Source organism: Sphaerulina musiva (assembly GCF_000320565.1).
Source record: "Sphaerulina musiva SO2202 unplaced genomic scaffold SEPMUscaffold_4, whole genome shotgun sequence".
In the NCBI taxonomy this organism is placed as follows: Eukaryota; Fungi; Ascomycota; class Dothideomycetes; order Mycosphaerellales; family Mycosphaerellaceae; genus Sphaerulina; species Sphaerulina musiva.
In genome coordinates, this window is record NW_016017386.1 from 1,034,251 (window position 1) to 1,048,794 (window position 14,544).

Below are 14,544 nucleotides of genomic sequence, written 5' to 3' on the forward strand. Positions count from 1 at the left end.
CACGTTCACCCCCCCCCCCCCCCCCCCCGTTGCTGTCGATTGATACCAACCAGGTCACGGCGTGATGTTCAAGGCGCTAGGAATAATTATGTCTTTAATCAACATACGTACCCATCTGGCCATCTTGCCCCCCAGCCTCTACCTTATCCATCCATCCTCCAGCGATTCAGTTGACGAGGCTGACTCCATCATCCATGGATATTGGATATCGCGATTTTTTTTTCCTTATCAGCTTGCACAGTGAGCGTTGCACCACCTCCTCCATCCCTCCCTCCATCCCTCCATCCCTCGAATCCTCGATCCTCTTGAGGGGAAGTCTAAATTGTGTTCCTTGTACACCTTGTATATACTCAGCATACAGTAGGAGGTATCGGGGTCGAGATGGGGAACGGAAAGGGCCGCTTTTTCATCTCATCCCTTTTTCCATCCTCCTCTTCCATCTTCTTGCTGGGAAGCCTGTTGTGATGTTGTGATCATCACAGCATGAAAATACGTGCATGCAAGTGAAGTTGTGCATCTGCATGATTACCTACATGTACACTGCCAAGCTGCCGACTCAGCTCAATGTCAGCCTCGATATGTACATACCTTACATGTACTTGCGCACGGAAACGCATTTCCAGGTCGTCTCTCGTCAGGCACAGGCACAGGCACAGGCACAAGTACAGGGTAACAAACCAAAAAAAGGCAATCCACTGCTGACGACATTCGTGTGTGAGTGAAACACACAAAACAACAAGACTGGAATATGCCCGGCAGTCGGCAACACGGCGGAGGGAGTCTGGGGAGAGAGAGAGAGAGAGAGAGAGACCAAAATTGTACACCGTTGTACGTGAGACGCAACGAATCTCACGCATCCTTTTTTTTTTTTTGTTTTCGCCCCCATTCAGTCATCACAGTCACACAAACGGGGTAAACAAGGCTTTCTTCCCAAGCGGCGCTACTACTTACGCCGCAGTGCTTGCACTACGCCCCGGGACTGAACCGTGTGACCACCAACCACCATGTCTCCCTACCTAAGAAACTAGGACTGCGGGCAATTGGTGGGGCCCCAAATTTATCAATTTTATCAATGCGCCTATTGCTACTGTAGATATTATTGATGAGCACCTGTTTCTATTGTTGTTGTTGGTTTTCTTGATACTCATATCCATTCATTCCATCGAATAATGACAATCGACCTGGATCATCCTTCTACTCTGGTATCAACAAAAACCACAAGAATCATGAAATCGGAAAAACGGGTCGAATGTCCCAAAGAAGGGCCCGTCTACGCAGCTACACGAGGTGGAAATGTCGAAGATTTACGAGATATGGCTCGTATGGGTAAAAGGTTTGTATAAACTACCTTAACTCATCAACCAAAAAAGCAAAAAGCAAAACGAAAAGATGGAAAACGCAAAATGGGGTTTTTTTTGTTCTCAAATCAAAAAGACTGACTGACGTGCGGTGTGTGTGAAAAACAGCCAGGAGTTACAGCGAAATTTCAAATTGGTCACCATGTTTGGCTTCTCTGCCATTCTCATGTGCTCGTGGGAGTCCCTCTTGAGCAGCTTGAGCATCGTCTTGACGAACGGTGGAACCGCTGGCCTGATTTGGACTTGGGCGATTGTGTGGTTGGGTTTTACGGCTGTATACCTTTCCATGGCAGAGGTACGACTTTGACTCGGCACGCAATGATTCCGCTTTCCTTACACTTTTGCTGATGCTGATGCTGATATTGCTGGAATCAATCAGATGGGTTCGATGGCTCCTACTACGGGAGGTAAGGCAGTTATTTTGAAAAAAGAAAAAGGGACTGGAGATGAAGAAGAAGAAAAAATTACTGATGCTACTACACGTTCCCAGGCCAATATCACTGGGTGAGTGAATTCAGCCCGAGAAACTATCAGCAGATTCTGAGTTATGTTGTGGGTAAGACATTCAAACGACACCTCTCGATCCAAAAAAAAAAAAAAAAAAAACACCGCGAAATGTGTAAAGAAAGCTAATACATTACCTACCTATAACAAAAAAAAGGCTGGCTCGGAGTCCTCGGCTGGCAAGCCCTTCAAGCATCCATCGGATTCCAAGCCGGCACCATCATGCAAGGCCTCCTAGTTCTCAACTATCCAGACACATACGTCTTCGAGCGCTGGCACGGAACACTCCTCGTAATCGCAGTTCTCATCTTCGGGGCATTGTTCAACATTTTCCTCGCGACGAGACTACATTTAGTCGAAGGCTCGATTCTGATTGTTCATGTCTACGGCTTCTTCTGTGTGTTGGTTCCTCTCTGGATTCTTTCACCGCGATCGACTTCGGAATTCGCTTGGACGGCGTTTAAAGATCCTGGATGGGGAAATGCGGGTTTATCGGCTTTGATTGGGATGCAAGCTTGTGTTGTGCCGTTGCTGGGGGCGGATGCTTCTGTGCATATGAGTGAGGAGCTTAAGGATGCTTCTTATACTCTTCCGCGCTCTATGATGTGGGCGACGTTTGTTAATGGAGCTATGGGGATGATTACTGCTATTACGGTCGCTTATTGTATTGGCGATCTTACTGAAGGTTTGTCAATGGATACCTAATCCTGATCCACCCCTCCACACAGCCGCAAATTAATTTGGGAAATTGACTTGTGGATATGCAGTGCTCTCCTCACCTACTGGTTTTCCGTTCATCCAGATGTTCTACAACGCGACCCGTTCTTTGGCAGCCACCAATGCCATGTCCGGAGTAAGTACACGCATGTACTTTTTTCGATGGGATGGCACTGGACAGGGGGTATCTGCTGACATTTTTCTCTCCCCAGATCATCATCTTCATGGACGCATTTAGTGCTGTCACAATCATGGCCTCGGCGTCACGTCAGATGGTACATCCGCTGCTTCCATTGTGTTGCGCCCACCCCCCTGGGAGATCACGAGCTAACGAACGTTTTTTTGTCTTTCTCTCGCAGTATGCATTCGCGCGTGATCAAGGCACGCCATACTCGGACTGGTTATCTCGCGTACGTATTCTGATTGATTCGTGTTTCTCGGCTATGTGCGCTCATTTCAAGACATAGGTTGATCCAAAACTGGATGTGCCGAGAAATGCAGTGGTGGCATCGACCGTGATTTCCTGTCTACTCTCATTGATCAACGTGGGAAGTACCGTTGCATTCAACAGTTTAGTATCTCTCACGAACGGAGTACTGATGGTATCCTACTCCATTTGCATTGGATGTTTTGTGTGGAGGAGAATCTCCAACAAGCCTTTGCTTCCTTCACGCTTCAATTTGGGGAAATGGGGATTACCGATCAATTTGTTTTCTCTCGCTTTTCTCGCGGTGGTGTTTGTGATGGTAAGTTTTTTATCACTCACTCTCTCACTCACTTTTGAAACACCGACATCGACTTTGGGATTCGCCTTGCTGATAGCCAGATCACAACAGGCATTTTTCCCACCGGCACCATTTCCTTCGCTACAGACGATGAACTGGTCTTCGTTAGTCTTCACCACTGTCGCTATCTGGGGCATCGTGTTCTATTTCGTCTGGGCGCGTTTCAGATATGTCGGGCCTGTTGAATATGTAAGAAAATTGGACTAGTAGCGGTAACGGAAAGGGATTGCCAATGAGTGAATGATTCGGATCATGGATGATGATGATGATGATTACGATGGTGATGATGATGGTGATGATGATGGGGCGAGCACCCGAGCTTCTTCTTCTTCCCCTTCTTCTCCAGGGGGTTGGATCAGATCATCAACCTTGCCCTTGCACGAGCTGACTGTCCACCAACGGGACGAACATCGGGCAAAGACGTGCATAGCGCCAAGGCCAGCCGGCCAAAGTGATCCGGGGAGCGTCACAGTCCTACGGAGCACCCGCTGCTCCGATTGCTCGATCGAGTTTAGCATCTGCACACCAATGCATAGAGTGCATTGTAGAGTGCATAGACCAAGCTATTAGAGCTCTCAGCCCATGGTGCTTCTGCTGAGCTGACATCTAACCCCCCGACCCTGTCCCATTTTCATCTCGCGAAGTTAGCCCGCTGGCACTCCTTTTGCAGAGGGAGAAGATACAGAGTGAGAGAGAGAAGAGAGAAGAGAGGGAGGGAGAGTGAGAGAGAGTCAGAGAGTGAGACCTCACCTCAGTATCCATCCCTTTTCCACCTCATCCACTGCAAGTGTCTCAAACCGTCGATCTCGTGACCCCCTTCGATCCCCAAGCGCGCGAAACGCGCCTTTCTCTCCCTCTCAAGATGGACAAATCCGAAAATGTCATGTTCACAACCACATCAAGCAGCTACGACGCCCGCGTGCACTCCCCCGACAACGAAGTCATCAACAACTACCACGACGGCGACGATGTCTTCGGCCACGAACAACACTCCACCATCAAATACAAAACCCTCTCCTGGCAAATCGTCTCCATTCTCATGATTGCCGAAATCGTCAGCAATGGCATGCTCTCTCTCCCCTCATCCCTCGCCGTCGTCGGTCTAGCTCCCGGATTGATTCTAATCATCTTCCTCGGCGCCTTCGCCGCCTACACATCTCTCCTTCTCGTACGCTTCAAATTACGCCACCCCGCCGTGCACAACATGGGCGATGCCGGGCAAATTCTCTTCGGAGCTTTCGGACGCGAAATATTCGCCTTCGGCACGCTGTTTTTCGCGGTGCTTCTTGCCGGAGGACAAATGCTTTCGGGACAAATTGCTTTGGCGAAGTTGAGTGAGAATGGCTTGTGCAATATTTCTTTCACGGGGATTTTCGCTGCTGCGACGTTTTTGTGTGCGCTTCCCAGGACGTATGATTATTTGGGTTGGATTTCCATGGCCAGTGTGGGTAGTATTGTTGTCGCGGGGATTGTGGGCATGATTGGGGCGGGAATACATCCTGTCGAGAAGGCTGATCGTGAGGTGGTGGCGGCTCGATCGAGTGATTTTCAAACGGCTTTTTTCTCCATTACCAATCCGGTGTTCGCATATTGCGGTCATTTCATGTTCGCTTGCCCCCCCTTTTCCCCTTCTCACTTTTTCCCCCATCCATGAATTTCCGTCTCTGAACATATCTGAACTCCGCTAACATACCCTTCTCCTCTTTCCCCTTCCCTCCCCCCTCCGTATAGGTTCTTCGCTCTCATGTCCGAAATGAAACACCCCCAAGACGCCATCAAAGCCGCCTACACCCTCCAAACCTTCGCAACAACCTACTATTCCCTCTTCGCCGCAATCACCTACGCCTACCTCGGCAGCAGCGTCGCCTCGCCCTCATTTTCCTCCTTGGAACCCTCCTGGTCCAAAGCCGCGTATGGGATTGCACTTCCGAATTTGCTTATTGCGGGCGCTTTGTATGTGCACACGGCGAGTAAAATTTTGGTGGTTCGGTTTTTTCGGGGATCGAGGCATTTGCAGCATCATACGTTGGTGGGGTGGTTGGTGTGGATTGGTTTGGTGGCTGTGTTGAGTGGTTTGGCGTTTTTGTTGGCGGTGGGGGTGCCGATTTTTAATTATTTGTTGGGGATTACGGCTTCGGCTTTTGCGGCGTGGTTTACTTATGGGATGTGAGTTGTTCTTTTTTTCCCCTACCCTTTGCCTCCTGATATCGTCAGATAAAATAAATTCACCCAACTAACACGCCACCCATCAATATAGTGCCGGCATGTTCTGGCTCCACGACAGTTATCACGACGGAGCAGGATTCCAGACGTGGAAGCAAAAAATGTGGACAGGCACCCTCTCGGCCATCCTGACCATTCTCGCGGGTTTATTCATCTGTATTGCGGGATTATATGTGACGATTCAAGCCATTGTGGATGCTTATGCTGACGGGACTATTACTGCACCGTTTAGCTGCTAAAAGAAAAGGAAAAGAAAAGGAGATTTGGGGGGAAAAGTTAAGATGGGAATTAGAATCGTGATTGTTCAGGGTGTTAGGTACATACCTAGAGCAAAAAAATATTATTTATTGTGTTGTACAAAGTACAAATATGATGATGAAAGCGAATTGTTCCTTCTATGCCTCCTCTGACTGAGGTACCTAAGTAAGGTATTCCAGACATCGCTTTCCGTGTCGTGCGCTTGGACGGCTATAATGGTGTCCCTTCTTACTTCTTGCTTCTTGCGAAGCGAGTTGACTTTTATACAACATGTTCAACGAGAAATCTCGCAGAGCCCATCAATGAAGGTTGCGCAACAATCCAATCGCGTGGACTTTCACCACCTTAGAACACACGCATACCGGAATGCTAACCCCTCATGGTCTGCTTTTTCGTCTGCTTGCGCTGCGTCTTCTCCTTTTCCTTTTCCAAAAACTTCTTCTGCTCCTCGGCACTCATCCTGCTCAGTTTGCGATCGCGCTCTTCCTTCTTGAGCTTGTCGCTGGCCTCTCTTCTCTCGAGCGCCTTCTCATCTTCGTCAATCTTCTTGATCTTGCGAATCTCCTCCTCGCGTGTGGCGCGGACTTTGCGGAGTGCTTCTGGACGGAAATGGGCGCCTGTTACCAGTTGATCGGGTAGACGGAGGAAGTAGGCAAAGAGATCTGCTGCTGCTCTGGAGGTCGAGAGTCGGGTCAGGAGCTCAATGCGCTTCTTGGGTACGAGATCATTCAGTCTGTGGCTGGATTAGTATCTCTGTCGGGCGAAGTATAGGGAGAGCGAGACTTACTTTCTTGGAGCATCGACTGGCTGATCGGTGATGATCAGAGCCTCCAGGTCATCCCCAGCAGCAGTAACGGCCTTGATGAGCTCTGGAGTAAGAAGAGCCTCAGTAATCTCTGCGCCCTCAGACATGACCGTCGCCCATTGGGGCAGCTTGGGATGATCTTTCTGCACAGCCAAGCTGACATCATATCGGTCGTTGCGAAGCTTCCTCATCTTATCCTTGTGCACAATCGCCCAGACAAAGCCATCAAAAGTGCTGTCTCGGTGCTGTGAGCTCTGGTTCTGCGCCTGAGCCGGCACCATGCTCCTCTCTCGACCATCAAACGCATATGCCGTCGCCTCGAGTCGCTCTTCCGGCGCATCATAGCTGTCCACAAAGAAGGACGCGGCGAGCTCACCCATCCAGATCATCGGGTTGTAGCGCTTGTACAGAGTGAGTTTGACATCCAGAAAAGCCACGTTCTGTCTTCCCGTCGCATACGTGATGTACTCGTTCTTGCTCTTTTCCTTCCACAGCAGTCCTGGCTGCCCATCCGCTCTCTTTGCTCCAAAACCCACCGCTGCAAACTCCTGCTCCAGGTGAGGCAGATGTAGCTCCGCCCACTCTGCTGCGCGCTTCTTGTTGGCTCGAGCTCCCCACATATTCACCAGAATGACCACGACGATGATGGGTATAATGAAGAGCTCCTGGTAGAAGTCGGCGATGGTCACGCGCTCCCATACTCGATACCATTTCGTGTAGGGACGTCCAGCCAGACCCGTTCCTATGCCGGAGAAGGTTCCCTTGGGAGTGGGTTTCGTGGCGGCAGCATCGAAGGCGGACGAGGCAGTCTGGACGATGGGCGCGGCTGCTGCTGTCGCAAAGTCGGCGAAGTCTATAGAGAGACGACGAGTCAGTATGGTAGGCCCAGTAGCAGACGATCATGTGAAAACTGATAGCGGGCATTCGAGGACATACCATCTGTATCCACGGCAGAGGCCGCAGAGGTGACTGACGACTTCGCACCGCCCAGTACGCCCTGGAGGTTGCCGAGGAGGCCGGCCATATCAATGCGATTGCGACAACGTCCAACAAGAGTGGAGCGGAAGCAGAAAAGGACGGGGACGGGGACAGGAAGTGAAAGAATGAAAGCTGTACTGTGGTATGAGATTGGGAACGCGGTAGAATTCAGGTACCGTAGGCCGAGAGCTAGAACTACCTAGAACTGAGGTAGAAGCTAAGCCGGCTATTCTGCCTTTCCCTCTACCAGCTATCACATCCCCATCGGGTTATCAGCTGTGTAACTTGCCATGTGAACAGCTGGGACAGGCTACAGCTACCTGATAGAGTCTCGTGTTCATCTGCTCCATCTCACCCTCTTTGCCTCTCTCTCTCTTTCTTCCTCTCTTTGCTCCTCTCCCCTCCTCTCCCTGCCCCAACCTGCGCACTCTCACACACTCTCTCATCCCACCATCATGTCCCAACAGCAGCCAGGTGCAATCTTGCCCAAGCACCGAAAGCCCTGCAGTCTGCCAAGCGAGAACTCTTCCAAGTCCTTCTGGCATAGTGAGCCGTCGAGCCTCCTTCTGGGCCATCGTTCGACTCGAAACCTGCCCAAGTATGCCGATGTGGTAATTGTAGGGACTGGCATCACAGGTACCAGCATAGCACATCATCTCCTCACCGATGGCAACAGTAACGGGAAGAAACCCACTGTGGTCATGCTCGAGGCCCGAGAGGCATGCTGGGGAGCTACAGGACGAGTATGCCTTGGTTGTGCACACAACCGATGAAGTGTGTGGCTGATTTTCCTGCCAGAACGGCGGTCATTGCCAACCCATCTTCTTCGAACATCCAGAGCATCCTGATATTGGCCGTTTTGAATTGGCCAATTTCAAGGCCCTCGGCGAGATAATCAATGAAAAGCACATTGACTGTGAATTTGTGGCTCAGCCCGGCGTTCGCGGCCTGTATACAGAGGCGCACGTCGAAGCCGCTAAACATGCACTCGAGACCGTGAAGGAAACCGCACCAGATTTGGCATCCATGATGCGATTCACTGCTTCTAAGCAAGAGCTGGCTGCACTTCGCATCCCGACCGCCTTGGGAGCCATCATCACTGACGTAGCAGCACGAATGTGGCCGTACAAGTTTGTTTCTCACATTCTGGAAGAGCTTGTCACTTCGCCCGCGTTACACGCATTCTTCAACCTCCAGACTCTGACACCCGTCACTGCTCTATCTCCACATACCAATGGGGTAGAGGTGCACACATCTCGTGGCAAGATTTCCACTTCGAAAGTCATCCTGGCTACGAACGCCTACACATCCCATCTTCTCCCCGAATTCGCGGATCTGATCGTCCCATGCCGTGGCCAAATGAGTAGCCTGGTACCATTCCCTTCCGTCTCAGGAGATAACAGATTGAAGACCTCTCTGGGGTTTCTTGGCGACGGTCTAGATGATTACCTGATTCAGCGACCGACAGAGCGGGGTGGTCATCTCATGTTTGGCGGTGGAAGACAACATGGTGAATCGATTGGTGTCACAGATGATAGCGTTGTAGATTCCGAGACCGCTCACTACCTCCGCAGTCGACTCGTGGATGCCTTCCAGCTGCCAGAAGGTCAGAAGGGTGATGATACAGTCGAGATGCCAGCCACTCACATGTGGTCTGGCATTATGGGCTTTTCCAAAGACGACCGACCTTGGGTGGGCAAAGTGCCTGATTCGCCTAATACATACATTGCAGCAGGCTTCACTGGGCATGGCATGCCCAACGCCTGGCTAAGTGGGAAGGCTGCAGCTCTACTCGTTGCGCAGGCACTGGTAGATACGGACGAGGCTGTGGCGTCCGCTCTGGTGCAGCAGGTGACTGGATTACCCGCTGGCTACCTCGTCACTGCTGAGCGAATTCAATCTGCTTTGTCTTTGGAAGACGTGGAAAGCAAAGATTGGGCTGAGATGCACAGAGGTCTCAAGCACAAGGAATAAAGAGGATGAATAAATGAGAGGAAAGAAACGAATTCGTGATTTATCGGGTATCATCTCTCCATCTATCTACAAACGTCAACACATCATCTACTGGAACGACTCGCCAGCGTGATGGAGCACATCAAACAGAGAGCTTATGCGTCTCTGTGCTCAAACACTAGACTGACATGGTCATCTCCCGCAGTGATGACATGAGACCCTGCCACCTGCTTATGTCCATTCCCTTGCACGAACCCGAGAATTCCTCCTCTCTCTCCATCATTTTCCATATGCCCTTTCCATTCCTTCACCAACCCTTGTCCCGCGCTAGCTGTTCCTCCTCGAACATCCCAGCGTCGAACGACACCATCGTTGCCACAGGACGTGAGCAAATGTGCTTTGGTGTTGGCTGTACCGAGAGGAGTCTTTGCGAATTCGACCTTGATGACAGCATGAGGCACCTCGTCGAGCGCATGTGAGTCTTTGATCAAACGTCGCACCGCAAAAGATTTCGCGGCGTCGAAAATCGCAATGGAGCCGTCTACACTGCCTGCTGCGAGGAGGGTGAGTGGAGGCTGACTGAAATCGAGAGTCTCTACTCCATCTGTCTGCGCCGCAAAAGCAGACAGGATTTGGCCATAACTGCTCGCTCCAGCAGCGGGTGCTTTGCTTTTCCCTGCACTCTTCTGTTGTGATGATGATGATGGCGCTGAGGGAGAAAGGCGAGGAAGTGAAATCACACGAATATTGCCAAATGCGCCTCCGACGGCTACAATGCCTCCTCCGGGCGATATCGCGGCAGAATAGAGGCCTCCGTCGACCTTGAAGCGCTCGTCATCGGCTGTGAAGCGGATTATTGCTTGACTTCCATTCGGATCGGATACTCCTGCTGCTGCTGCTTCGCCAAAGACGTCCCAGACATAGAGAGAACTGGCTTCGTCTACGGTAGCGAGGAGTTGGCCACCGGGCGTCCAGGCCCCCGCTGTGCAAGGTGCTTGGTGCAGGAAGAAAGATTGGATCATGTTGAGATTTTGGCCGTCGATGCTGTAGATCCAGACACTTCCATCCGCTGCTCCCAGGGCGATGGTGTTGGCGTATGCTTCGTTGGTGGAAGGACAAGGTACAATCCAAGTAATGTCGTCGACTTCTTTGGCAGAAGCAACTAAGTGTGGTTGTGGCGATTGCGCTGTGGGTGTGGTGTAGACATTCAGCGTGCCGCCTGCTGTGCCTGTAGCAATGAAATCACCTCGGGGTAGTGTAAATGCGATGGTGTTGACAGTCTCGTCTTGTGGGCCGAGTTTGGCAATGACTTGCTGGCTCTGGCGTTCTCGCGGCTGTGGGTTTGTCTCGTAGCTGGCCGGTAGCACTGGGCCAGGCTCTGGTGTGGCATCCCAGACGTAGGCCGTGTCATCGCCTCCGCCAGTCGCAATGATTTCTGGTCGGGTGGGGTGTTGAGCTATGCAGTAGATACTGTCCTTGTGCGCGTCGAAGTGGGCGACACTGTCGTTCTGCAGCTGTATCGTCTGTTGTACGTCGCCTGGTCCGTCATCTTCTTCCTCTCCCCCCGAGTCCATGGCAGCATCGCCATCCTCGTCTTCCACTACTTCTTCTGCCTCGTTCGGATCGAGCATTGCTTGGTCTTCCTCCTCCTCCTCCACTTCTCGGTGACCATTCTGATTGCTGGCCATTGTTGTGGATTTGATTGACTCGAGCAGCGACGTCGTTTGGTTGAGTGAATGTCTCTGCAAAAAGAGAGTATGGGATTGGGTGAGTGCTAAGCCAGAATTATATCTGCCCGCTCTTCTGCTTTGAAATCGGGATGCGGTTGGAAAATTCTGGAGCGATGTCATAATCTTTAACTAAACTTTGAGTAGGAATTGACGACTTTCTAACGGACACTCCCGCCTTACCCATCCCAGAGCGCAAGGGCCGATCTGGGAAGTGGAGACTGGGTATTAGCCAAGACCCAACTTCACCTCTGCCCGAGCTTCATCTCGTCGTTCACACTGCCTGAGCATAACTGCGATGATGCTCTACAGAAGCAATTTTTTTTGTACCAATACCATCAGTGTATCGAGAGAAAGAGCTTGGAAACACTGTTGATGGCCTCGCGGTAAGAGTAGAACCGTGCACAGCTGCTATCATGGCACGCTCCGAGAATGCTGGGACAATACACACTTGGGCACAGCAGACGTATCCGTCGGGAGAATTGAGCAGTCTCATTATGGCGATCTCGTCGTCAGTTGGGAGGAAAGAATGTGTGCTGGAGATATTGCTGCCACGAGCGGCCATACCTCCCTACATGCGCCCATAAGATCCCGTCCGTAAGATACAAAGATATCTACTGAAGACCACTGAGCCATACGAGGCTTCTGCTGTCATGTCTCAATGCTGCTTGTGCATGCGCAGGTAATGAGTTGCTGCATTGACGCGTTCCAGTTATGGCGAACCGACCTCCAACTCCCGTCTCCTCTCACAAAACGACCACAACCGGCAAGTTCCATTGAACACAAGCGCGCCAGCTCTGAGAAGCGGAGCAGTAGGCAGCCTGGAATCAGCCGTGACTGGAGATGGGTTTCTGCTTGTGCGCAATCATCATCACGGGGCTTTCCAACTTCCTTGGCAACGGTTTCCATGTGAATTGCCTAACTGGTAGTATTGCGCCACAATAGGAAACTATTGTGGGAACCTATTGAGATAAATGGCACGTGTTGTGCGATATAAGTGGCTGTGCTTGCGTGTTACTGCTCAATCAGTGAATATTTGGGCTATTTGGACCCACTTTCGCTCTCGATGCGGCCACGCGGAGAGAGCTATGAAACGCACAACGTGAGATTCGAAATGCTGGTGGCTGGGGCTCAGTCATACCCTCTCAATATTCCACGCCTTCTCTTCTTCTTCCTCTTTTCCGAATTCTCAACATCTACACCGCACTTCATCCATCCTTCAGCACACTTCTGTTGTTTGCTTTCCGTCTTGCGGCTTCTGGCAATTTCTGCCTCGCGTTCTGGTCACAGCTGTTAACGCGTCAAAAATACTCGGACATTCAAGTCAGTTACAGCTATACTTATTGCTACGTGCGGCAATAACAGGAAGACAGACATCAGTAGCAAGAGCAGGAAACGGACAGTAGTACATCGACAGATCCCCATCGTCACTATGGCGACCAGATGGCATTTCGCTGGGGATGATGCGCTTCCGTATGCTTTTGGTGCTATCGGAGAAGAGGTTAAGGCGGCGCGAGGAGATTTCAACTTCAGTGACAATTATGGCGCAAGGTAACTTTACTCCTTAAGTATCTCTACTGCCCGAATCTAACCACCTACAGTAGCGTCTTCGAGAATTCACCGACCAGTAGCGATGACACGGATAGCTTACGCAAACTGGTCGAAGGCTCCAAGCCCTTGAATAAGGAGAGTCCGCGAGCTGCACTGTACCAGGCACAATTCAAGACTAACGAGCCATCCGCCGACGACATCGAATTGCAGAAAGAGGAAGCTGCGGTGGCAACCCTTTTGGAAGCAGTCGCCGGATTCAATATGGACGGCTATGACTATCCTTGTGATGAATCCTCTGTTGACTCCACTATACCTACAATGGAACATAGCCCTATCCAGGCCCCGGGGTACCCTGACTCCGAGGATTCCGACTCTCCCACTCCGCATAGTCGCCCAATCCGCCTGGCAGACATCGAGTTCCCCACACCGCAGCGCCAACCAGTCAGCCTGGCGGAATACAAACGATCACCTCCAGGCGCCGCAACTCGTCATGTGAGCCACAGCGTATCGCACCTTGGATACCCATTTCTGCCGTCCCCCGTCCAGGAGGACCCACGTGGTCAGTCGGCAGAGCTGACCGCTGAACCTGACCATACCAACGACAAAATCGTCCATTCTCAAGATCCGGTATACTGGTTCAACCATGAGGCCCTTTCCAGTCTCGAACCACGAGATCTGTTAAGCATACTTTATGCCGCTACCTCTGGTGCTACCTCTGGTGCTACCTCTGGTGCTACCTCGAGCAACAGCTCGCGCTCCGATCAGAAGACGTACTTGGAGCTTTTCAACGACGTCAATGACAAGATCGAGTTGATTTGTCGCAGTTATGTTTCCATCAACGCACCTGGCGATCCCGAGGAGCGCCGCAAGTTCAAACACCTTGCATCTTCGCACGTCAACTACAAGGGGGTTGCCCAATACATCATGCAGACCGCACACCTGCAGTCAGCCTTTGTCGTCGGCCTGATTTGGCGCTTGGTTTTTGACTCCATATTTGACACTCCGGTGCTTGATCAAGCCCCATCGCCGTACGCCCAAGCTTTTCTCAAGGCTTGGATCGAAGACTTCCACGGTGACCCCACCCGTTCTCAGATGGAATGGGCTGAATACAAACGTCCCCGCATGGAAGCTCGCACTGCAGCCGCCCGCAATGTGATTGAGCAGACGCATGGATTCACCGAGTGGGTCGAGTACTTTGCTGCAACCAAGACTATGGCCATTGTCGATCAACTCGCCTTCGCCTGGCGCCAGGGCACCAAGAAAACGGTCTCGGTCGAACTCTGCGTGCCTATCCTCAAGCTGGTTCGCATTGCCATCCGAATGCGCTCGGAGCTTAGACATTTCGGCTTTACGTTCCTACAGTATGGGCTCAAAGCCCGAAGCGATATCTATGTCCAGCACAGCGAATACGGCAGCGAGGCACCACCACCTCCATCGGACGATGAGAACCAACACGTCGTCTTCACCAAAGTCCCAGGCATCTACGAGAGAGACTTTGGCGAAGTGCGCCTTGCGCAGACCGACCTGTACAAGCTCGAAGTCGTGGTTCGCAAGAATTGGCCGGGCAAGGGACACATGCACAAGAAGTTCACCGGTGCACTCGTCAACTCGCACCCGGAAGGCCTTCGCCGCTAAAACCTGCCAAGAAGAGGTGTGTATCTGGTCACAACACACCACCAACGCGC

The 14,544-nt window shown here is 51.5% G+C and overlaps 6 protein-coding genes across 6 annotated transcripts; 4 read left to right on the forward strand and 2 right to left on the reverse strand.

Annotated features, from left to right (window-relative positions):
* Window positions 1-1,226: 1,226 nt before the first annotated feature.
* On the forward strand, window positions 1,227-3,571 carry SEPMUDRAFT_163133 (amino acid transporter; the record flags this gene model as incomplete). Its single annotated transcript, XM_016908033.1, has 10 exons — window positions 1,227-1,333; window positions 1,467-1,653; window positions 1,738-1,765; window positions 1,849-1,914; window positions 2,020-2,547; window positions 2,630-2,715; window positions 2,792-2,854; window positions 2,939-2,989; window positions 3,047-3,325; window positions 3,416-3,571. 10 exons carry the CDS (start codon window positions 1,227-1,229, stop codon window positions 3,569-3,571), a joined length of 1,551 nt encoding a protein of 516 aa, XP_016761530.1.
* Window positions 3,572-4,247: 676 nt separating this feature from the next.
* SEPMUDRAFT_42153 (Aa_trans-domain-containing protein) lies at window positions 4,248-5,826 on the forward strand (the record flags this gene model as incomplete). Its single annotated transcript, XM_016908860.1, has 3 exons — window positions 4,248-4,969; window positions 5,096-5,530; window positions 5,622-5,826. The coding sequence occupies 3 exons, from the start codon at window positions 4,248-4,250 to the stop codon at window positions 5,824-5,826; spliced, it is 1,362 nt and encodes a 453-aa protein (XP_016761531.1).
* An 85-nt stretch (window positions 5,827-5,911) lies between these two features.
* On the reverse strand, window positions 5,912-7,779 carry SEPMUDRAFT_148717 (DUF1682-domain-containing protein). The gene is made up of 3 exons (XM_016905102.1): window positions 7,587-7,779; window positions 6,633-7,503; window positions 5,912-6,578 (listed from the first exon to the last, which is right to left on the reverse strand). The coding sequence occupies exons 1-3, from the start codon at window positions 7,672-7,674 to the stop codon at window positions 6,215-6,217; spliced, it is 1,323 nt and encodes a 440-aa protein (XP_016761532.1). The 5' UTR covers window positions 7,675-7,779; the 3' UTR covers window positions 5,912-6,214.
* A 259-nt stretch (window positions 7,780-8,038) lies between these two features.
* Window positions 8,039-11,364, forward strand: SEPMUDRAFT_64308 (DAO-domain-containing protein). The gene is made up of 2 exons (XM_016909674.1): window positions 8,039-8,371; window positions 8,427-11,364. The coding sequence occupies exons 1-2, from the start codon at window positions 8,084-8,086 to the stop codon at window positions 9,600-9,602; spliced, it is 1,464 nt and encodes a 487-aa protein (XP_016761533.1). The 5' UTR covers window positions 8,039-8,083; the 3' UTR covers window positions 9,603-11,364.
* On the reverse strand, window positions 8,039-11,364 carry SEPMUDRAFT_125204 (WD40 repeat-like protein). The gene is made up of 2 exons (XM_016901961.1): window positions 8,427-11,364; window positions 8,039-8,371 (listed from the first exon to the last, which is right to left on the reverse strand). The coding sequence occupies exon 1, from the start codon at window positions 11,267-11,269 to the stop codon at window positions 9,737-9,739; it is 1,533 nt and encodes a 510-aa protein (XP_016761534.1). The 5' UTR covers window positions 11,270-11,364; the 3' UTR covers window positions 8,039-8,371; window positions 8,427-9,736.
* Window positions 11,365-12,740: 1,376 nt separating this feature from the next.
* SEPMUDRAFT_116454 (uncharacterized protein) lies at window positions 12,741-14,494 on the forward strand (the record flags this gene model as incomplete). The annotated part of the gene is made up of 2 exons (XM_016901259.1): window positions 12,741-12,859; window positions 12,910-14,494. 2 exons carry the CDS (start codon window positions 12,741-12,743, stop codon window positions 14,492-14,494), a joined length of 1,704 nt encoding a protein of 567 aa, XP_016761535.1.
* Window positions 14,495-14,544: the final 50 nt, after the last annotated feature.